The sequence below is a fragment of the Rhipicephalus sanguineus genome, chromosome 4, assembly GCF_013339695.2.
Source record: "Rhipicephalus sanguineus isolate Rsan-2018 chromosome 4, BIME_Rsan_1.4, whole genome shotgun sequence".
Classification (NCBI taxonomy): Eukaryota; Metazoa; Arthropoda; class Arachnida; order Ixodida; family Ixodidae; genus Rhipicephalus; species Rhipicephalus sanguineus.
The window spans coordinates 100,076,551-100,100,869 of record NC_051179.1 but is presented as its reverse complement, the minus strand read 5'-3'; the positions used below and the strand labels follow the sequence as shown (position 1 = coordinate 100,100,869).

The 24,319-nt window shown below is 46.9% G+C and overlaps 1 protein-coding gene across 5 annotated transcripts in view; it reads left to right on the top strand.

The window, feature by feature from the left end:
* Positions 1-18,771, top strand: part of LOC119390467 (uncharacterized) — a 427,803-nt gene extending 409,032 nt beyond the window's left edge. For 4 of the 5 annotated variants that reach the window (XM_037658087.2, XM_049414843.1, XM_049414845.1 and 1 more), the window contains 3 exons: positions 9,284-9,334; positions 17,539-17,644; positions 18,448-18,771. In XM_037658087.2, the coding sequence (XP_037514015.1) occupies positions 9,284-9,334; positions 17,539-17,644; positions 18,448-18,613 (323 nt within the window). In that variant the 3' untranslated portion in view covers positions 18,614-18,771. The remainder of the gene's footprint in view (positions 1-9,283; positions 9,335-17,538; positions 17,645-18,447) is intronic. The other variant, XM_049414846.1, reaches the window with a different exon arrangement.
* Positions 18,772-24,319: the final 5,548 nt, after the last annotated feature.

The following is a 24,319-nucleotide window of genomic DNA, read 5'->3' as shown; positions in this document are numbered from 1 at the left end:
CTCGTTTTGGCTGAAGTCTTGGTGCCTGACTCTAACGCGCCCCTCGTTCGTGATACGTCGACAGGATGTCCTCGTCCCTACGTACCTCTCCCGTTCCGTCGAGCAGTCTTTGATGCCTTGAACTCCTTGGTTCACCCTGACATTCGTGGCACACAGCGACTTATCAGTTCACGTTATGTGTGGCCGAGCATTAACGTAGACGTTCGTCGTTAGTCACGTGCTTGCATCAGGTGCCAACAGTCTAAAGTCCATCGTCACACTGTCACTCCTCTTGTCACGTTGCCTTCCCCGGACACTCGCTTTAGCCACCTACGCGTCGACATTGCTGGTCCACTTCCTGCATGCGGAAACCATCGCTAGCTGTTAAACTGCATTGAGAGATTCACAAGATGGCCTGAAGCGATGCCTCTTCAAAACATAACTGTGGAGTCGACAGCCCGAGCGCTGGGTCGCTCTGTGTATTAGCCGCGACGATGTCCCTTCCACCATTATGACTGGCCGTGGTCGCCAGTTCATCTCAGTATTGTTCGACAATATATCTCGGCTCCTCGGTGTCAGCCACATCAAAGAATGATGATGAGTGGGGCGAAGCGAACTCGCGCTGCAGCACGGCGATGGCATTGGCGCGAGCGTGGTCCTTCTTGGTGGAAGTTATTGCGACTAGATTGTTTGAGAAGCACAATCTGTTGCACACACCGCAACTATGGCCGAAACTGTTATCAAGGAAGTCCCGCTGGAAGCGCGCGTCGGCGCCTTCGGCAGAGCCCGCCTGATGCGTTTTGCAGCCACTTCACGTGCTCGCACAGCCTCGGGCTCTGCCTGCCGGTACGCGCGCTTTCTCGCCGCTTCACGGTCCTTCACAATTTGAAGATCCGATTCACGCGGCAGCCATGCAGCTTCGGCGTCGCGGGGTCGAACGGCGTGGTCTTCGCGCCGGAGACGTCCACCTTGTCGAGAAGCTTCGGCCTCGCGGGCTCGAACGGCGGGGTCTTCGCGCCGCAGCCGTGCAGCTTGTCGAGCAGCTTCGGCCTCGCGGGCTCGAACGGCGGGGTCTTCTCGCCGCAGCCCTGCAGCTTGTTGAGCAGCTTCGGCCTCGCGGGCTCGAACGGCAGCGTCTTCTCGCCGCAGCCCTGCAGCTTGTAAAGCAGCTTCGGCATCGCGGGCTCGAACGGCGGAATCTGCTTCGCGTCGTCGACGTGCAGCTTCGGCCTCGCGGGCTCGCAACCTCAGGATTCTCTCTGCGAGCACGCGCTGCCGCCGCCTTCCGTGCCCTCCGTTCCGCGGCGTTGTCTTCCATCTGTCGACTCCAAATAAAGAGAAAGCGTGCCAAGAGAGAGCCTCATGGCGCGTTACTTTTGAAATGTTGTCTTCGGGTGTTGTTGAAAACACGAGACGTAGTAAAGAAGAAAGAACGCCACACAGGCGAACACGCACGAGAGTGTAACTCGTCAACGTCGTCTTCTTCTCCTACTGCATACCAGAACGCGCACTAAAGAAGAAAGAATGCCACATAGGCGAACACGCACGAGAGTCTCACTCGCCAACGTCGTCTTCTTCTTCTACTGCATACCGGAGCGCGCGCTTCTCACAAACTAGAGGTCGCTACTACAACGCTACAAGCAAACCCACTACACTATAAATCACCATAATTTTTGTGAAGTAGGGAAGCAGCCACTATGCAATTTTTCGTTATTCTGCGGAGAACCGTGGTACCCGCTGAACACATGTAAGACATTATGGGCACTTTGTATGATGCTGTGCCTGATGACGATGAAGAATTGTGGCAGAGCGCTTTGTAATGGATTGGGAGCATTCAACAACCCACTGGTTGCGCAATTCGCGTTGTCTGACACCTCGTTGTTATTTTACTGTTCTACCGCGCCATATTGTGTCATAATGTGTCTCCTTCTCGACATGAAGCTTGTATAGAGTCTTTTTGAACAGCAGTTTCAAGCACAGATATGGTTCTGAGGTAGAATACCTCGCTCCCACGCAGAGGGCCCAGGTTTGAACCGCGTTCCATCCTGAATATTTTTTTGTTATTTCGTTTTAATTTTTAATTCGCTGCTTGCGAACACCGGCGGCAGCGACGGAAAACTACGGCGCGAAAAACAGCCGCTGAAATGATGTCATAACAGCTTTCGCTGTAAAAAAAAAGCCGGCAGATCCCACGCATTGTGGGAATCGGTGTAATGCGAAGCAGCCAGGAAAGAGCTGCATACATCGTCTTCTTTGTCAGTAAGGAAAATTCGTGTCATGGTTTTCATGTTAACTCCTATTATTTATGTTCGTCACACAGTAACGTCGCGCAATAACAACTTCGGGGTAGATCAAGCTAACGAAACGGCCGCCAGCGCACCATGAGCGTGGTACGTAAGTCATGCTGTACATGACACGTGTGTCATGACTTTCATGTTAACTCGTGTTATTTATGTTCGCAACACAGTCACGTCGCAAGATACCAATTTTGGTGTATATCAAGATAGCGAAACGGCCGCAGCGCACCATGAGCATGGCACGTAAGTCATGCTCTACATGATATTCGTGTCATGATTTTCATGTTAACTCGTGTTTTTATGTTCGTCACACAGTCACGTCGCGCATTACCAATTTCGGGGTAGATCAAGCTAGCGAAACGGCCGCCAGCGCCCCATGAGCGTGGCACGCGTCATGCTGTACATGATATGCGTGTCATGATTTTCATGTTAACGCGTGTTATTTATGTTCGTTACACAGTTACGTCGCCAGATACCAATTTTGGTGTATATAAAGCTTACGAAACGGACACCAGCGCACCATGAGCGTGTCACGAAGTCATGCTGTACATGACATGCGTGTCATGATTTTCATGTTAACTCGTGTGTTATTTATGTTCGTCGCACAGTCACGTCGCACAATACCAACTTCGGGGTAGATCAAGCTAGCGAAACGGCCGCCAGCGTACCATGAGCATGGCACGTAAGTCATGCTCTACATGATATTCGTGTCATGATTTTCATGTTAACTCGTGTTATTTATGTTCGTCACACAGTCACGTCACAAGATACCAATTTTGGTGTATATCAAGCTAGCGAAACGGCCGCAGCGCACCATGAGCGTGGCATGTAAATCATGCTGTACATGACATGCGTGTCATGATTTTCATGTTATGACTTGTCACTTCTGTTCGCCATACTGTCATGTTACACCATACCAATTTTGGTGTACATTCGATTAACCAAGCGACCAGGAGAGCACAAAGTCGTAGGCGGCTAGATAGATAGATAGATAGATAGATAGATAGATAGATAGATAGATAGATAGATAGATAGATAGATAGTAGATAGATAGATAGATAGATAGATAGATAGATAGAATAGATAGATAGATAGATAGATAGAGATAGATACGCTCAAAGTCGCAGAAGTTCGCTAAGAAATGCTTCGCATTTAAAAAGCTCCAATAACGTGAAGCCTTGGGAGCTGCGGAGCACCCGTTTCTCATAGGGACACGTCAATAGCAATGAGAGGACAACGTCCACTCATTGCTACAGAGAGCGTCGCAGAGAGCGTCTAGCGCCCATCGCAGACAGCGTTAATTGCAGCAGAACTTTCTCGCCGGCGAGCGAGAAAGCTCTGCTGCTGTGTTGCCACTTCCTTTACCGTGACAGGTGTCGACAGGGGACACCGTGACAGGCTACGACGGCAGGAGACACCGACAGTCTGAGCGCATCAGGTGATTCGCACCTAAAATAAAACACTTCCCGTGTAACTAAAGTGCTTTGAATGCGAGCTATTTTCTACGAATTCATCTCGTAGAAAAACAGCGCAAACTGATTAGTAAGAGACACACGAGGACTGGCACTGGCGATCAATAATGCTTTTATTGTGAATGCACAAGTATACAACTTGTAAAACAAGGAGCAGGGGTTGACAAAGACGACCGTTGCTCAAGAACATGGTTGCGAACATAAAAATCAATATCTACATCACTGTTATTGGTGAAAGAAGCACCTTCCTTGAAGAAGAGAAGAGCCCCTGTAGAAAGGTTGGCTCCAGCGGCACCTCGTGTTCAAAAATATTCATCTCTTCGAGCATTGATTTTCTGAATTCCGGCCTTATTTCGATTCACGCAGAAGAGAGATACATGCGTCGTAGGTGCTTGTTTGTGCATGCTTCAAGGCAGTGCTCTTGCGCACTTATTATACTGCATAAGCATAACGAAGTCCATGTCTGCATGCGCACGTTCCAGTTGCAGCGCTACTTATAATCGCGATGACACGCCATCATCTCTGCCTGTATACAGCTACTTCCACACTTTAATGACTACGCTGATGTTCAGAGACACGGTGAGGTCTCTCCATACGGGCCAGCGTGTGACTTTTGCAACTTTTGGCTAAAGCTAATAATTTTACTTTCTATGTACAAAACAACACCTGCCAAAATTTTTCACGATGCAAAAAGCCCTCCTTGCATTGAGTTAGGTGCTCATGGTGTTTTCCATTCACGCATCATAAAGTGCTCGCCCGATGGTGTTTTCGATTATATGGGATTACGTCGTATGACCCTCCAAGGTGAAATCATAGGTGTAACGTAATGCTGCCACATAGATGTATATTTTTAGATATTGTATATTGCTCAAAACTGCCCAATCGAGCCAATGAATTCCATTGACTGAGTAAGGTCATTGCTTTTTAAAAGTGGTCGATATCGCTTAGTGGTCGCCTTCGCAAACATGTAACTGGCAGAAATGTGCTAGTGGCGCCATAGTGGCTGCGCATTTCTGCTTTTTCATTGTTCGGACTGGCAAGATTGCGGACATGCTAATTTCGGATGGCGCCGCAAGCTTACAGGTGAAGTTTCCGTGTGGATTAAAATTTTGTTCATACTGGAATAACCCTTTTGTAAAAGTTTGTTTTCTTCACGTCAATTACCAATGAACCAGTTTATTGAAGCGACATGAAATACATAATTATCGCTTAAAATTTGTAATAAAAATAATGAATAGATCGATGCTTAGTTTTGTGAATTGGAACGATTCGAGATGCAAATGAATATCAACAAGTTTTAACAATAATTTTATATATTTTACACTCCTGAGAAAATGTAGCACAAGTTAGTAAACGCAGCATTTACTACTATGATGCCAACTTTACTTCGTGCCGCTTACGTTTTACTATTATAGGAATATATGAGAGGTAGTAAACGTTCTCGTTAGTACTCAGCATGACATTCGTGATATTCACACTCCTCTCAGCAATATTAAAAGTTAATAACTGCGTGCGTTACGGGCTAGTAAACTTTACTTCCTCTACTAGTCTTAGTATGTTAGACTGTCGTTGTGCCATTCTTATGAAAACTATACCCAAGTTGTAAGTTTCCTTCGTTATGTTTGAATAACTCTACTGTGCTTAATCATGGCACACTACATGTCAGAATAAGGATCCAGAATCTTGATCCAGAACATCATTTATGTGTCTAGATTCATAGCGGCCCACTGGTACAACGTGTGCTATCCAAAAATAGGATTATGCGTGTATAGCCGTAATCTTTCTGCTAGAGCATATGACGCGTAGAAGCCTTGATATTCTTTGTTGGCGTGTAGTTGTGTGCTTTTGTTTATGGTTTTCGTATGGCTGTATGTACATAGTTTATCTTAGTTTTCTGAATTGGAACGATTCGAGATGCAAATGAATATCAACAAGTTTTAACAATAATTTTATATATTTTACACTCCTGAGAAAATGTAGCACAAGTTAGTAAACGCAGCATTTACTACTATGATGCCAACTTTACTTCGTGCCGCTTACGTTTTACTATTATAGGAATATATATCATGGCACACTACATGTCAGAATAAGGATCCAGAATCTTGATCCAGAACATCATTTATGTGTCTAGATTCATAGCGGCCCACTGGTACAACGTGTGCTATCCAAAAATAGGATTATGCGTGTATAGCCGTAATCTTTCTGCTAGAGCATATGACGCGTAGAAGCCTTGATATTCTTTGTTGGCGTGTAGTTGTGTGCTTTTGTTTATGGTTTTCGTATGGCTGTATGTACATAGTTTATCTTAGTTTTGTGAATTGGAACGATTCGAGATGCAAATGAATATCAACAAGTTTGTTGTTGATATTCGTTGAGGGGTGTATTTACTAGGGTAGTAGCATGATGTGAAAGTCAGTTATATATTATTATAAAGAGACAATGCCGTATACCCAGTGCGTTTTTCAGAGCCTGGGTCGCTTTGGGGCGTTGTATCTCTTCAGCAAACAACACTTCCGTCTCCTTTTTAATTTGGTCTAATTCTTTAGTAACACACGTGAATTGATGTTACGACATGTACGGTCCACGCAAACAAGAGGTGTGAACCGATTGCTCGGTTATTGCATTTCACTATTGTTTGTAAGAGTACTCACAAGATGGTGACTGCCATGGTAACAATGACACTAATTTTGAATTACTACCTATCTGTTGGCAACAACTGTGTGTAGGCAGTAAGTGTGATTGTTCTAAAGTTACTACTTGCAGGACAAACGTTTGGGCTAGTTGATTTGTTACGTTCTCTGAAGCCATAGCGCTGATAAGATAGGGACCACAGAAAGAGGACAGGACGTGCGCTCGTCCTGTCCTCTTTCTGTTGTCCCTGTCTTATCAGCGCTATGGCTTCAATGAACGTTATTACTTGCAGTCGCTACATGGCTATTGAGTGGTATCGTAGGCGTTTCCAACCTCAAAGCTAATAAATACAAGTTTTTTAAATGCGAAGCGTTTCTTAGCGAACCTCAGGCACTTTGGCCATATCTATCTATCTATCTATCTATCTATCTATCTATCTATCTATCTATCTATCTATCTATCTATCTATCTATCTATCTATCTATCTATCTATCTATCTATCTATCTATCTATCTATCTATCTATCTATCTATCTATCTATCTATCTATCTATCTAGCTAGCTAGCTAGCTAGCTAGCTAGCTAGCTAGCTATCTAGCTATATACCAAAATTGGCATAGCAAGGGATCAGTGTATGACGAACACGATTCACTGGTCGTGGCATGAAAAATTCGACAGATCCCACGTACCGTGGGAATCGATGATATGCGAAGCATGCGCGGGAAGGTGACTGAGGCATAATTTTTCACATTGAGCAAAACGTTACAGAATGACGCTTTGAGAAATGTGGAAGTACAGCTAGCTAGCCGCATACGTCTGGGCGCTCTTCTGGTCCTCTCCATAACTTGTAATATACCAAAATTGGCATAGCAGGGGATCAGTGTATGACGAACACGATTCACTGGTCGTGACATGAAAAATTCGGCAGATCCCACGTACCGTGGGAATCGATGATATGCGAAGCATGCGCGGGAAGGTGACTGAGGCATATATTTTCACATTGAGCGAAACGTTACAGAATGACGCTAGAGAAATGTGGCAGTGATATACGCACACTCATATGTTGAGGAGTCGCATATGTATTATATAGCTAGTTGTTTACAGTTGCGCAACGATGCAACAGCAACATGGGTGTTACCAGCACCAGACGCGGTAAGCTCATATGTAGTGCTTATATTCTTTAATACTGGATAACGATAATCGGCACAGGACAAAGAAGGAACACAAATGCACAGGACAAGCGTTACTTCGCAGCTCACCTTCATTCCCGAAAGTTTCCTTAGATATGTACAGCCGAGTGGCACGCGCAGGGGCACTGCACGTACGTTACAGTCAGAGTTGTAGTTGTCACAGTTGCGTTACTGGTGTTATGCTTATACTTGTCCGTTATGGCGGAAAACGCAGTCACGTTTCACGAACCCGTGTATATGTGTAGAAGGGGTTCTTGACAGTTCTTGAACAGGGTCATCATCACCGTGATCAGTGAGCACCAGCAGCTGGACCGGACTTGTTAATTGGATCCATTCGTGATCGCCGCGACGAGGGGTCTAAGTGTAGTGAAGTGCGAGTACAGCTCGTATATTACAGCTGGTGTACACAACTTTACAGTATAGGACAGATGGTGTAAATCCTGGATGCCTCTAACGATGAAATGATCTCCTGTCCTGGACGTGGCAGCGAGGTCTTTTGATGTCCTGTCCACATCGAAGTCGCATTTCACGCAGTATAAGGACCAGGCGTTGTTGGGTCTTGATAAAGCAATGTAGAAGTCACTGGTAATGACGAGAGGCCTCGTTCTCTCGGCAGACTTACTGTAGGAAGCATTGACCCCGGTTTTTGCATAACGCACATGGTCCACAACGTGGACCACGTGGACGAGCGTATGTTAGTTGAGCATCTTCCAGAGGTGTTCTGTCTTCAGCTTCCTCACTTTCCTTGCGTCCGCTGCGGTGGTATATCGGTTACGGTGCTCGGCTGCTGACCCGAAGGTCGCGGGTTTGATCCCGGCCGCGGCGATCGAATTTCGATGGAGCCAAAATGCTAGATGCCCATGTACTGTGCTATCTCGGGACAAGTTAAAGAATACCAGATGGCCAAATTTCCTGCGTCCTTCACTAAGGCGTCTCTCATAATCATATCGTAGATTTGGGACATAAAACCCCGACAATATTATTATTATTATTATTATTAATAACGTTTTTCTTCGTGTCAATGTGTGTGTTGGCGGTTACTGTGTTGGTTGAGACTCTGTATCGCACGTGGCACATACCCGCATAACATGAACTCTGGTATGTGGGTATGTGCCACACGTGACTGAGAGAAAGGGTTTCATAACGTACGCGACATGCATTTTGGCAGATATGCGACAGGTATATGTAGGTACACTACATATCAGCTTACCGCGTCTGGTGTTGGTAACACCCGTGTTGCTGTTGGCATCGTTACGCAACTTTAAACAACTGGCTATATAATAGCACACTCAACATATGAGTGTGCGTATATCACTTCCACATTTCTCTAGCGTCATTCTGTAACGTTTTGCTGAATGTGAACAATTACGCTACAGTCACCTTCCCGCGCATGCTTCGCATAACATCGATTCCCACGGTACGTGGTATGCCGAATTTTTTCAAGGAGTGTATCCCTACGTATTCAGTGAACGAAACTGAATGGGCTTACTTTGTGTGGGACAAAGATTGACGCAGCGTATTTCTTTGGCGCTGCCGCTATTACTATCTTAAGAAAGCCAAGGTGGGCCATCCGCTATGCTATAGTTACAGCGTTCCTATGGCACATCGCAAGAACATTACGAATAAATATTGCTGTTTATGCCGTATATAATAGCTAACGATTCCATTTCTTTCCTTTGCCATGCTTTTCGCCGTCGCATTGTGCACTTTCTAAGTGGAGGAAGCACTGCGTGAACCAAACTACTACGACGTGCTGGCGGTTGTTGGTAAGTTTCAACTTTTGCAGAACGCTGCCTGCTTTAGGACATTTCTTGAGCACATGAAAACCTCAATGCAATATTTTTTTAACGCGAAAGCGTTTTATCCCAGGGCCCGCGGAAATTTCAGTGACGTCATTTCGGTTACGGTAGTGTCGTCGTTAAAATGTACACGAACAGATGACAAAGAAAAAACAGAAGTAAAAATTCGGCATGTCCCACGTACCGTGGGAGTCGATGTTATGCGAAGCATGCGACGGGAAGGTGACTGTGGCGTAATTTTTTTTACTGAGGGAAACTTTACAAAATGACGCTGAAGACCTGTATAAATTATATACGCTTATTTCAATCTCCCCCATCCTTTCCCCCGGTGCAGGGTAGCATACCGGTTATGCCAAACTGGTTAACATCCCTGTCTTTCCTCTATCTCGTTTTCCTTCCTTATACGCACACATATAAGTTGAAGAGCCGCATATGTGTTATATAACCAGCTGTTTACAGTTGAGTAACGCTGCCAACGGCAACGTGGGTATTACCAACACCGGAAGCGGTAAGCTGATATGTAGTGTTTATACATGTCCTGAGAACGCACGCACGTTTCACGAACTCGTGTGCATCTGTGGAAGAAGTTGTTGACAGTTCATCAAGGTCATCATCACCGTGATCACTGAGCATCAGCAGCTGGTCATGGCTTGTTATCGGATCAGGTCGTGATCGCAGGGACGAAGGGTCCATGTGTAGTGAATTATGAGGTATAGTACAGCTTTTAGAAATCGTGGATGCCTCGGTCATTTTGTCGACAAATTGCCTGTCGATAGAGCCGGCAAGATGTCGGAATCTGAAGTCACCCATCGCGTTAGTGAGGTATAGGCCGTCGAGGCTGGTAGGCCTGGATAGTGCTACATAGACCAACATCAGTGGATGGCGCTTGTCGTATTCGTAGACTACATGGGCGTATGTGGCTTACGTAGCCTAGCCTACTGTCGATCAATCTGGCATCATCCTCGGTCAGTATGAGGCCACCGCCCAGCATCGTAAGAAATGAAGAGGACACTGCGTTTTTCTGGCGGACTAAGTGCACTTTACGGTGCGATGATGTGAATATCATACGTAACTTTCGTTATTGGATTCCTCCAGGGTCGAGCAATGCTTCAATATAGCTTGCTGAATCGTAGGAATACAAATGTAAAATTTATTAGACTGCTATAAAAGCGGAGCAACACTGCAACCACAGACGTTAATCTGATATGACGCCTCTATCATAGGAGTATATATGTAATGTATTGTGCTTTCTTGTAAAATTATATAGCAAGCACCACATCCACAATTGTCGCACCGTTATTACGCCTGCATAGGCTGTTTTTCCAAACCAGTTTATAGACCTGGCGTGGCTCTGTGGTAGAATACCCGATTGCCACGCTGAATCCTTGGGTTCGATTCCTACTGGGATGCTAATTTTCATTCTTTTCATTCGTCGGGTCCACCATGCCGATGTCAGTTTTTCTTAACGCTCTAGCATTTAATGTCTGTTCTCGCCGTTCCTGGGTAGATATAAATTCTCAATCACCAGTGGCGCATACCCATGCACCGCGGCCCGTGGTAAACGGGTACGTGTCACACGTGTCTGGAGGAAAGGGTTCGACGACGTATTCGACAGGATTTTCACGTTACTCATGTCATGACCCGAGAGTCATAATCGTCAAATCATCTTACCTACCCATGCCAGTTTTTGTCTACACAGTTAGGGAGGCGACCATGAGAGCCCCCAGACGTAGGCGGCTAGATAGATAGATAGATATATAGATGGATAGATAGATAGATAGAAACGCTGAAAGTGCCAGAGGTTCGCTGAGAAATGCTTCGCATGTAAAAGTTGCATTGAATCGGATGACCTGGTGTCGAACACACGTCCTCGCGGGCCGTGGTGATAGGTACCCGGCGCTCCACCCACTACGCTACCGCCACACACGCACGAGGCTTCGCAAGTGCCCCTTACATCTCTCAGAGCGTCTCTGTCTCACAGTGCTCTATGTTGGCGGGGTCGATGTCCGGGAGCAGTGAAGCGAAGTACAGCACCATAAAACTAGCGAGCGCCGACACGGAGCGCTTCGGTAGTTTCAGCGCCACAGAGGCTTTCGGTGCAATATTGTTAGAACTCTTCGGTCGGTGCAACGGTCGTGGTGGTGAAAAACTTATCTGTTTATCCTGAGAGGTTTGAATGGAGCGAGTTGGAAGGGTCCGCCCCTTATTCACGGCGTACGCGGTGATTCGGTTTGGTGATGATGCAGTACGTGCTTTGCCTTTCACTTCGTGTTAGCGCGTAACGCCTCATGGTCGGCACAGTGCAGCTTGCACTTGCACTAACGATGTTTCTCCGCCGTCTGCTGCTTCGAGTGCGATAACACCAGCTAATAAAACTGCTGCAACAATCACCACACAAAGGCAACGATGTTGACGGGCGAATGTCACGCGGTCAGTGCTTTGATGCAGCGAAAGGCACACCAGCAGGAAGTGGAACGCCGTCCCGTATTCACGGCTCAAACAACGAACTGCGCGTCTCGCGTGAAAGAAGTGTTGTGTGGTATATGCATGAATACAAGCGTAGGTTACCCTATTACTGCGGAGCGCACACCTTCGCGTTTCTCTCCTCAAATGAATACGTTTTTAATGAGTGCATGTAAAGTATCAGTGTTTATAATATGCTTGTTGATGCCGTCCTTGCTCGGCGTTTACCATATGCAGCGCCCAGGTGTATGTTAGCTACTTGGCTACCACAATGGTTTAACCATGTTCATGGTCATTACTCATCGGGATGGAGATGTGCCACTAGGTGTCAAGGTGGGTGCATGCACCCACGTCAAACGGTGTCATAGCTGCCATAATGCCGTTAGGGACCCTTTAACAATTTTGTTGGGTCCCTAAAAGTGTAAATACATGTACCACAAAAATAATGAAATAAATAAACTTTCAACTTCAAAACACTAATAGACATTTTGTAAGCTCTCAAGGATCGTTTTAGAATAAACAACGAACTCCTCCTGTGAGGACACGGTTCACTTTCGTGTTATACCGATTCCTACGACGGAGGGATCAATTGTTTACTTTTTTAAAATCATTCTTTAAACAACCACCCAACGAAATCAAGCAACGCACGATCGTCTGGCTCCCCATTCACCTGGGATAGATCGAGGGCGCCCTGTACAACCTCGCGGTGCCCCGAAGTGCCTCGCGGGTGGGGCAGACGTTACGTCACCCACGTGGAATGCTGCACTACGCATCCAAACAAAATTCTTGGGGATGCTTGGAAATTTCCAGGAATGTGACGGAAGCAGCCTAGTTGCAGCCCATAGCAATGTGGAATCAAGTTCTGAGCCCACGCGGTGACGTATAGGCACAGTTCAACGGAGTTTTCGAAATGGGAGGGCAGCGGATGAACTCACAGCCTAGCGAGTATAAGCCGCCAAATTAGTCCCGGCCCCGACTAAAAAGTAAACGCGCTTGCTTGGTAGGGCGATTGCCGCACGACTCAACATTCTTCGCGGTGCCACTGCACTGCTGATTATTCGAACGGCTTAAAGACGAAGTTTACGAAGACGCGCGGTTCGTGGCCTCACGTTCTTTTAGGGGCGTAGCTCCTCTTAGTCTAACCTGTTGTAGTCCTGTTGTATGTGTTTCGTCTTCGTCGTTCGCGCTTTCAAGTATTCACTAAAGATGGACCAACTCGCCCAAACCAAGGTATTGTTGTAGTCTAACCTTGTCACGCGTCCGGCGTAACAGGCAGTATCTCCCGAACAGTACAATAGATGGCGCTGTCTCATAGAAGAACATAGAAACTGCAGTTCAAGGAAGATATTCTAGATGGCGCTGTACACAATCTGTGTCCTCATCACCATTTCTCGTCTCATTTCCTAGATGGCGTTGGTCCAATAGAATTGTGTGCAATATGGCGCTTGTGTGAATGGCGCTTGTGTGAACTAGATGGCGCTGGTAGTGCCGCTGCTCTGCGATTGGCTGCTGCGCGGGGAGCGAGCGCCTCTCTCATTCTCCTGGATCGTCGCCGTACGTGTCGAATCGTTGGTGGAGCATGGACGATGCGCAGCGGCGGGCGCTCGCTTGGCAGCAGCCAGGCGGATCCCGGGACGGTGCGCGCCAAGGACGCCGCTGCGAAACGGGCTCAACGAGAAGCGGATCCCGAGACCATGATTGCTTCAGGAGCTTCACTCAACCTCTTCATCATTCACCCGTGGATATGCTGTAATTTTTATTCGATATCAACTATATGGGCACTCTAGGCACAATTTCGCCGCTGCCGCCACCGTGCTGTCCAGTATGAAGTACAAATCGATAACATCCCCCGCCCATCGTATGCTCTATGTGCGAGGGAAAGCTAGCAAGGGCTGCCAACGATCATTGTTCAAGGGGAAAAAAAAATTTGCCATGGCTTAGCACGTCTATGCCAGGATATACGTAGCGTTAGCAAAGGTTCAGCTGATTATTCTTAGCTTTTCAGATTGCCTTGGATTATTAACTTTCTTCTGTTCATTCTTCGTACGCTGAACCGCTAATTGCCAGGCAACTACTTTGGGATCCGATGAGATAAGCTTATCGGCTCTTCTGCGCCGTTGAGCAGCATTTGCGCTCTCCTTCTCAATCGCGTTACCCACCTAAAAACGCCAGCCAGAGGCGCTATCAAGCGGCTCCAGCACTGTGTCAGACGGCGACTGCACAGCGAAGGCGAATAGCTGCGCGCGCGCTGGCGCCAATACGTCTGCCAAGGCCATGACGTCACTCTGGAAAGCGCAGACCGGCGCCGGCGAGTCGCGCGCGGCGGTGGCGGAGTCTGCGCGCGCGCCGGCGCCAGTTTGCCGCCGCTACGACGCCACTCCTCCTGAACCCGCAGAAAAGCAGCGGCGAGCCGCGCGCGACAGTGTAGGAGACCGCGTGAGATGCCAGCTCCGGTGACCCAGCTGTGTGACATCACTGATCCTCGCGAATGCGCAGCACGGCTCATGAAGCTCCACGCGAAATCGGCTCCGGCTAGGCAAGTGTATCTAACGCTACAAAAACACGCTGACCGTCTCCCTCGCGCGAAAGTCGCATGGACGAGTGCTGTAGGTGGGGGGGGGGGGGTACTTGCGTTGATCAGGTAAGCATTGCGCTCTTTGACATGCTAGGCGGCGTGGTTGCCAAAGTCGTGCCCGCTGCAGCTTTAGACATGATCAGCAGACAGCTCATACCTTTGTACGTGTTGTGTTCTCAGCACTCGGTTCGCGATGATGTAATTGACAGCATGTATCGTAGGTGGCTTGGTTCACTGCTGCGGCCACGATTCCTAACTGCACTATTATGTTTAGCTGCACCTGGTTGCATGCTGGACGAGTGAGCTGCTAGCGGCCACATGTGTAGCGCAAGGTACAAATTTCACATATGCTGCACACGTGGGTTTATCTTATCCCTTTTTCATGTGACGACGCATACACCAGCAAAACTGGGCTTTGGCAAAACTGGGCATCGGCAAAACTGGTCTTATTGATCGCCTGAGGAAACACAAGGCCTCCCTTCGTGCGAATGACGGTGCTCATCTCTCAAGCCATTGCAGACAGTGTAGGTGCACTCCTGCATTGAGCAACACTAACATTTTAGGTCGCGCAAGGACGAAGATTTAAATGAATATTTTGGAAGCCCTTTACATGAAGAAACGGGAAAGCAACTGCACTAACGACACGTCGTTGCATCTGTGTGTTGAAGAGATGAGCTTTCTAAACGCCGTGATAGCTGGTTAATATTTCGTATATAGGCCTATTTCGCTGCAGCTTTGAATGAACAAGTGGCGCCGCCCGCGGCGCGGCGCGCCACGCCACTAATCAGTCGTTGCTGAGAGCGGGTGTGTACCGGTGGAACCACAGTAGCTTGAAAGGACGAAGCTAATTCGTGGTCGAACAGGAGTGTAACTGTGCTATTGTTGCGTGTACGGCTGTCACAACAGCTACAGAAACGCTGCCCGTAAGCCGTCAAAAATAAAATTATGCGGATTTACATGGAAGGCCCACGAGAACGAGCGATGAGAGCGTTGTATGAGGGCGGTGCTACGGGCGAGATAAACAAAGGCTCTTCATTTTTTCAATGCTTTCGTTTTTATTATTGCGCATACATATTTCCTCCTCGTGGTCATGGTCCGATCGAGGTCTTCGGCGGCTTGTGAAGCACCGAAACCTCATATGCGTTTGAGATAATACTTTCGAGAAGAGGACGGGGGTGATTGCCAGAGCCAGGTGCATGGAAGGTCTGTGCAGGATGTGTGCTCGCACTTGTTGACAAACATAGTCCAGGTGGCGGCGTGTTTCCACCGTCCTCAACGCCCAGTCTTGCATATGCACCTTGTTCTCACAATGTGCGATTGGTTCTTTAGACAATTAGGGAAAATGTGCAGAAATCATCGAACGGCCCGAAGGAACGAGCGAGAAGCAAGAAAGCGGCAGGAACGGAACAAATGAACTTTTTTCCCGCTTAGCCCGAAGACCAACTCCTAACAGAACGGATATAAACGTCAATAACGCCATTCGCGTAATACATAAAAAATCTTTATATAACGTAAATAATACAAGACCTTCATAAAACTTTGGTAGTCTGAAGGTTGGACGTCCTAGGCGACGCTCTTCATGTGAGCGACATACTTGCCAATGCATTCTAGGGCCCCCTTTGCCGACACAGTTTCCTCCCTAACGCCGTAAACATGATTGCCGACGTAAGGATCATTGCCGTGAAGAAGACTGCTTTTATTTCAACATCTTTCTACTCGTTTAGTTCTGCAGAATCCAGACAATAACGTGCACTGCTCGTTCCGCAAGGCCATTGCAAAGAGCTCCCGCAGCAGGTCGCCACGAGATCACGCGCGCGGCCGCTACTTTATTGACGAGAGTCATTACGGCTTCGTTGTGCTTACAAACGCCATCTCTGAAGCACAACAGAAACAGCGAATGGCCTCGAAGATGGCCTACGGTTGCTATCCGCAGTATGGTATGTGGAAAGAGTGACGCTTAAGGGCAGGTCTCAGGTGGAACGGGCTTCGAGTATCCAAGAGACGCGTGATCTACCATGGAACATCGGACGCTCCACTCGCATCGCGGTACGACTGCATATAGGGCGTCGCCCAGTCATATAGCGTTAGAGCTTTGAATAAACCAGTTTTATAATTCAACTCCACAGCGCTTCACTATAGCAGGGCTTACTGGTGGCCCTGACTATCCTAGCGCCGCAGCGTCACCGTACCAGCTGTCGAGGTCTATAGCGACGCATGGTTGTTCACGCATGGGCAACGTGGTTGCCTGCAGGTCTAAGTTAGCCTTTCAAGTATTCATTTTGATGAGAACGTAAGTGCCAACCTGTCCCGTCATTTCTGCACTGTGTCCTGTGATTCCCGCAGGTTTTTATTCTTTTTGATAATTTACCAACTAGCCCAGTTCAATGCCTTGGTATGCAAGGCTTTCTGCTTTAAAAATTCACAGAGGATTACTATGCTGCCTAATGCGAATTTTGAGCGCAGCTTTGTGTTGGGGCAACGCCAACAGTGTTTGAAGTTTTGGCTTTCCGCAGTCGTTGCAACGTAACATTCGTTACATATTGCCACAGGACCCGTTCTTAACTATCTTGGGGCAACTAATACAAGTACACATGCAAGGTATCCACTATGCTATAAACCACAATTTTTGTGAAGTATGTGCACTCTATTGATGCTCTATGTTTCTGATGATGATTAAGAATTATGATTGAGCACTTTGCAGTGAGCGCGAAGCATTACACCACATATTCGTTGCGTAATTGGCATTGTGTGATGACTGGTTGTTATTTTACTCTTCTGTCAGGCTATATTACAAAGGTTAACGCGATTCCTTGCCTGACATGACGCCTGCGTAGGGTCTTTTTGCAAGTGTGTTTCACGTACCAGTGTAGGTCTGTATTGCCTCACACAAGTATTTTCAGACACTAATAAAATACTCGGCTACCACCGAGGGGGCCCGGGTTCAAATTCCTCTCGATCCTGGCAATTTTTTTGTTGCATGCCTATCGGGTACTTTTTCATGTATATCGGTTGCGCCACCGACCGTGATGGTGACGGCGACGCCTCTCAACGGAGGAACGGGCACCTAAGAGCTGCACTCTAAAGATAAAGCTGTACCTACACTTACTAAATGAGCACTTCATTTCTGACGCAGATGCATGCCGTTATGAGGATAGATATTTCAGAAAAGCCTGGCAGCCAGATGGTAAATGTGAGCTATGGACATGTCTGGCTCCAAGGCGCCAAGTTAAAGTTACGAGGTGAGTATTACCGTGGTATAGGCTTATGTTTAAGACACCAAGTACTACGTCGTCCTAACTAATGAATATTGAAGCGCATGTTTTCTTTTCGAAATTTACGGGTGTATAAAACGCCGTTTTTCCTGAAATGATGAATGATTTGTCTTACTAACTCATCGGACAACTGCATACCACAGTGCAGACATTTACGGAGTCAACCTTGGACAAATTGGAGTGGTAACTATTTTGAGGAAGTCAGGAAGTTTATGCATTTTTAAAATTTTTCATGTGCTGTCACTTTGTCGTTTTGCGCATAAATGCATGTCAAAATAACACATAACCTGAAGAATATTTGGAGCGTACACGAAACTTGACAGAGGAAAAAAGAAATGTTTACAAGTTCAGCATGCGAAGTCGAGAAGGCATACTAGGCGTATATTTGCAGCAAGGAGATATAACGCGTTCGGCACAACAATGAGGGTGCGCATGTCACTAGGGTACCCTGTAATGCGTTGCAGTAGAGGTATGAAAGGGGACGGTAAAAACGAAGTGATTATTAGGTGATGTCACAAGCAGAGATTTAGTTGCATTGAAGTATCCGATATGTCTGCCTGAAGTTACTAACGAACAAGAGGGCATGAGTCATGATACCCTAAAAACAGACTCGTGGTATCGACAATATATAATTGTTTTTAACACAAACATTTTTACAGCGTTGCCGTCGGCAGTATTAAAAATATTAATAAATTTGTTTCGCATTTATATTTTTCATTAACACTGCTCCTAAACTATTAATTCTCCACTCTTTTCGTTATTCCATACAGATGTCAGAGCATCCAAGAAGAACTCGGTCCAAATTGTGCGTGGGAAGTAAAGGATCCAAACGCGAGGTTCCCTGAATGCTGTGCCAAGAAAGTCTGCCGTTGGTATTTTTCGACTTACTTTCCTGGCACGCTTTTGGAGTCATCTCCTCTTCCGAAAGTTTCCTGATGTTACCTCATCAGGTTATATACTCTAACAATAACGTGAAACTGCATAATTTAAAGATTAACCTCATTAAGAGCTAAAAAAATGTTTCCTTATTTATGACCCACTTCATTCTTTTTTGTGTTATATGTTGTTCAAATAAAGTATAAATAGTATGCCTATTCGTTTCTTTCCTCACTATAGACCCACTTATATATTGTGATTTTGCATTGGTATAGTAAAAACAACTATATTCATAGAAGCAAGATCGTAAAACCAGTCAATTATCTCGTTTACAAATACCCAGTATGCGCAGCGCCGTGTGTGCAGCTGGCGGTCTCTTCGATATCGCTACTTTGTATACACGCCCATGTGACAGTGACCATCCTAGCTTCGCGAAGCTCTCTCTCTTCAATCTAAGGTCAATTAGCCGGATGTTTAACTTAAAGGGGCTGTTACACCACTGGCAGTATGGTTTCTCTTGTAGTAACTTAAAGCCTGCAGCTGTGCATCATGTGCAAACGCTAGGTCCTAAACAGACCAATCGTGCCCCTTGTATTATTTCCGGTGGCAGAACATTGCTTGGCGCTGTATTGCTGGCGCTACAATACTCTAACCGGCTCTTGCTTCTTTCTATCGCTGATGTGCTAAGCGTTCCATTGTTGTCCCTAAAACCCAAGGTTTCACCTAGGCTCTTGCTCAAACGTACGCCTGGGTGAACGTCACCACAACGAATCAGAGCATGCTGCATCGTTTCCTTCGCTCGCTGACAGCATGTGCATTGCTCTTCTCCTTTACTGAATCTCGCTTCATAATTGCAATATTAATGAGCACTAACAGAGAATAATGCCAAGGAGAGTGCTGCGACCTTCGAATAATGCGCCCGAGCATCGGACTCGTTATTCGAAGGTCGCAGGTTCGGTCCCTGCCCGCGGCAAGTTATCTTTTCGTCCACCTTTACTTCTTCACATTTACCTTACATTTACTAATTATACCATCCCCTATACTCTCCTTGGCATTGTCTGTTAGTGCTCATTAATATTGTGTATAACAAAGAAAAACGAGCCCTTGAAATTAACGCTTCTTTCCTGCTTCATAAATACGCGTTATAAGGCAACCCGGCCTCGTTTCAAACAGTAAAGCGCTTCCCCTTGAATTGTCATGAGATGTCTCCCTCATTTCATTTTTTCTCTGTCGGCAGTTATTCAAAGCCATTTTAACACGAAAGTGTTTTATGCTGGGGTCCACCAAGACTTCAGTGACGTATTTTCGTTACAGAGATGACGTCGAAAAAATATACACGATCAGACGGCAAAGAAAAAAAGGCACCGTCAACGGGCATCGAACCCACGACCGCTCGGTCCGCAACAACAGATGCCGGGCACGCTATTCACTGCGCCACGGTCACAGACTCTAGAGGCTTTACAAGCGCGCCTTTTATATCTACAACTCTCCCGGTCGGCTAGGTGGTGTTGACCTCTGGGAGAGGTAAGGTAAAATAATTCGTCATTGCTGCGGCCTCCGCGACTAGCAACTGCAACGCGTTACGCGTCCGTCCCGTTCTGCGCGTTTTCTATAGAAGTTCAATTTTGTCAATGCCTTAACACACCGCGAGGTGGCGACCTTCGCCCCAAGCGTAGTAAAAGCGTCGGCCTCACTCAGAGCATCGCGCTAATACAAACCAATCGTCTAAAGACGATAGAAGAGGCGCTGCGTGAGATATGAACGCCCTCTGGCAATACGTCGGGAAACGTGAATGCTGTGTTGCGGGCTGGTAGTCCCGGCGCAGCAGCAGGCGAAGACCGGCGGTGACCAACGCGACCGGCAATGACGCCAGCCAGCCCGAACACGCGCTTTGGCGCGAAGCGCCGAAGCAGAAGAAACGTCCGCACTCAACGAGTACTCTCCACACGCTCTTTTATATTCACGTCACCTGCGTAAATCAGGAATGCCAGAGCGGCGCCCCATGGCATTCGTACAGTGCAATACTGAACCGAAACCAAAACACAACAATGAGTTCGTGCAGAGGGCATGGAGGAAGCCAAGTTTCGGCGCAGTCGCATTTTCAGCGCAGCTTAAGAAACTAGGGTCTCTAGAATTACGTATCTATGTATTTTCTATTAAAGGAACACACCACCTAATACTTACCTAGTGATGTTGCGCCTCAGATATGCGTAATGTTTGCTTTTTGATCAACAATGTACACAAGTATGAACCTAGTCAGCCGTTCACGATGGCTGGACCTTGGGCAAGTGGCTCAACTTTGGCCGAGTGGCTGAATCGAGGGACGTGCCGACAAACAGAAAGACAGACAGACAGAAAGACAGACCAAAATTTCTGCGTTTAAGTTCCCCAAGAAAGACTATCGTCTTTAAATTTGGCCGGGTATCTGCGTGCTTCGCTGCAAATGTCGTCTAAACACGATAGAAGAGGCGCTGTGTGAGATTTGGACGCCATCTGGCAATACGTCTGGAAACATGAGTGCTGTGTTGCGGGCTGGTAGTCCCGGCGCAGCAGCAGGCGAAGACTGGCGGTGACCAACGCGACCGGCAGGGACGCCAGCCAGCCCGAACACGCGGTTTGGCGCGAAGCGCCGAAGCAGAAGAAACGTCCGCACTCAACGAGTACTCTCCACACACTCCATTATTTACACGTCGCCTGGGTAAAACAGGCATGCCAGAGCGGCGCCCCATGGCATTCGTACAGTGCAATACAGAACCGAAACCGAAACACAACAATGAGCTCGTGTAGAGGGCACGGAGGAAGGCAAGTTTCAGCGCAGCTTAAGAAACTAGGGTCTCTAGAATTATGTATCTATGTATTTTCTATTAAAGGCACACACCACCTAATACTTACCTAGTGATGTGGCTCCTCAAATATGCGTAATGTTTGCTTTTTGATCAACAATGTACACAAGTATGAACCTAGTCAGCCGTTCAAGATGGCTGGCCCTTGGGCAAGTGGTTCAACTTTGGCCGGCTGGCTGAATCGTGTGACGTGCCGACAAACAGAAAGACAGGCCAAAATTTATGCGTTTAAGTTCCCCAAGAAAGACTATCGTCTTTAAAATAGCTCTGCGACGCGCGCCTGCCTCACCTGGCTGTAACACCGCGTTCCACGCTCAGGCGCTCGCCCCGAGAAAAAAATCACAGCATATCCACGGAGTGAATGATGATGAGTGGGCGAAGCTGCGGAGGTTCATCGGTAAACCGTGAATCTTCCGTGAATTCTGCCCAGTACATCATCACCGACGTGAGATCGGGCGCGTTTATACTAAAGGTTCGATGAGTTATGACGACTTGCAGCGCACTTTAATTTTACATGTACGCTGTGAATTTTCATTGTTTAGAAAACCATTGCTTAGAAAACATCTGGCGTCTTTCGTTAAGCAGCTGGCGTCTTTTCGTTTTGCTTTAGAAACATCTGGCGTTCTTTCGTTTTGCTTTTACAAAACATCCGGCGTCTTTTGTTGGTTTATTTCATCAATCAACTGCGTTTTGAACAAAATTTTTATTGTTTAATCACGCACAGGAGAAATCTCACCAGGCACTACCTTGGAGGTAAAGAATGGCTGCTAATGGGAATGAGAGACAGAAGAAGTCGGCTTTTAGCTAACGCTGCGAATGTTTTATTGTTCAACAACGCACAGGAAAAATCTCCCACCGGCACCACCTTGCAGGTCGAAGCGTAAGACTGGTTACATACTACGCTACGAGGGACGAACGGGTGCTGCTATAAGGAGCTTCGCCCCTAAAATCGCGGCCGGGCTACCGAGGCGGCACGACGCACTTTGCATTTCCCTCTAGTCCGGCCGTTGTGTTCAATCACATTTTAACATGCCGTGGGATGGCGACCAAGTTCTGCGTCCAATATGCGACGCTCTTCTGGCTATCACACCTCGCTCTCTGATTACGCTTTCAACGTTAACTACTACAGCTACCACAAGGGTTTGTTTAATCATTTAACATGGACGTTAGTCGCCGGGATGAAGACGTACCACTAATCATCAAATTGGGTGCATACACGTTAAACGGTGCCATTAGCTGCCAGACATCAATATACATTGTGCAAACTCTCTTATATCAATGTACAGTAAGCATTCAGTTTCTTCTGTAAGGGCACGCTTTACTTTCGTGTTATTCCGATTCCTATGACGGAGGGATCGACCATGTTTTTTTATCCATCGCTGCCATCGAGTAAATCCTCTCTGCCTCTGACTTTTCGCTTAGCTTAAACTGCCAGCCGTATATTTACTGGTAACGCTCTACCTATACAAATATCGGAACACCTTTTCTGCCCATCTACTTTATTTCATGTTCCTTAGTCTCTCTTCGAACTTCATTTTGCTCTGAGAGTATCTCACATCGCCCATGACAGCCTCTTTTGTCGTCTTTAAGTGAGCGCCCAACGTGAGGCGTCTCACAGTCCTTTGATTCACATCCATTCCTAATTGCACTTGACCTGATGCACACCACGGAGTTCCGAAATGTAAGCGCCGGAACTGTAAACCTTTCCACATACCTCGAAGCACATAATACCTATTGTATCTCATAACGCTCTGTGCTTCGTTATTGTAGCATTCCTCCTTCCGTTTGCTGGCGATATTTTTTCCTGTAGCTCCATGTATTTATGAGCCTCATTTGCCCATACTTTGCGGTACTTGCACTCGATAATTCTCGGTATTTCTTGGCCCTGTATGACACCGCCTCATCATTGGGATCTTTAAATACCGTCACTTTGTTTCTTCAGCATATATCTGCCAGCCGCTGTATATCATCTCGACTGTTTGGAAACAAGAAATGTTAATTAATAGAATATAATCCTTTCATATAGCGCCATCTAGCAGATAAAATGTGACTTACATAAAAAGAATTAAAGCTGAAACACAGGAAAAGTGCTACGGCAAAAAATAGTAACAGTTCCGCCTCAAGGGCGAAGCAATCAGTGCGATAGCGAGAAATTCGAATGTCACAGGAAGAACTGCAAGCAGATAAAAACTTGCTGCGCGCTGCTCAAGCACAGATGACACAGGAAAAGGAACATTCAGGGCGATTGCGGACTAACGACTCTCACAGCTCTACACTTGCAACGCTCTGCTCAAACACGAAGGAGGCACGAAAACAACTTATGTGTTTGCATAGGACGAGCGCGAATTGTCGCAGTTGTTTCTTCAGCTAACCCATACTTTGCATATTCTAGCTAGCAGATCGCTCTTTTCGCCAACGCGGCCGCTGAGCGAGCAAAGTGACCTTCGTGTGGTCTAAAGCTTCAACGCAAACTTTGCGGTGAAAGTTTCCACAGACATTTTGACGATATACGCCGAGACAAGGGTACTACAGCGCGCTACGGCTGCCGATGCTGCCCCGTATTTTATAGACGAGATCGTTCTTCGACATGGCGCCCCGTTATACGTAATTACAGACAGAGGAACAGCTTTCACGGCTCAGCTCATTGACGACGTATTCAAGCTGAGCTACACGAGCCATCGCAGGACCACAGCATATAATCCCCAAACCAACGGCTTGACAGAGCGACTGAACAGAACCACCACCGACATGTTATCCACGTACGTAGATGTCCGGAATACGACGTGAGACCAGGTCCTACCGTGCGTCACGTTCGCGTACAACACTGTCATCCAGGAAACTACACGATTCACGCCTTTCCGTCTTGTCTAAAGACGTGAGGTCCAGACTATGCTGGACGCTATGCTTCCACACGATTGCGAAG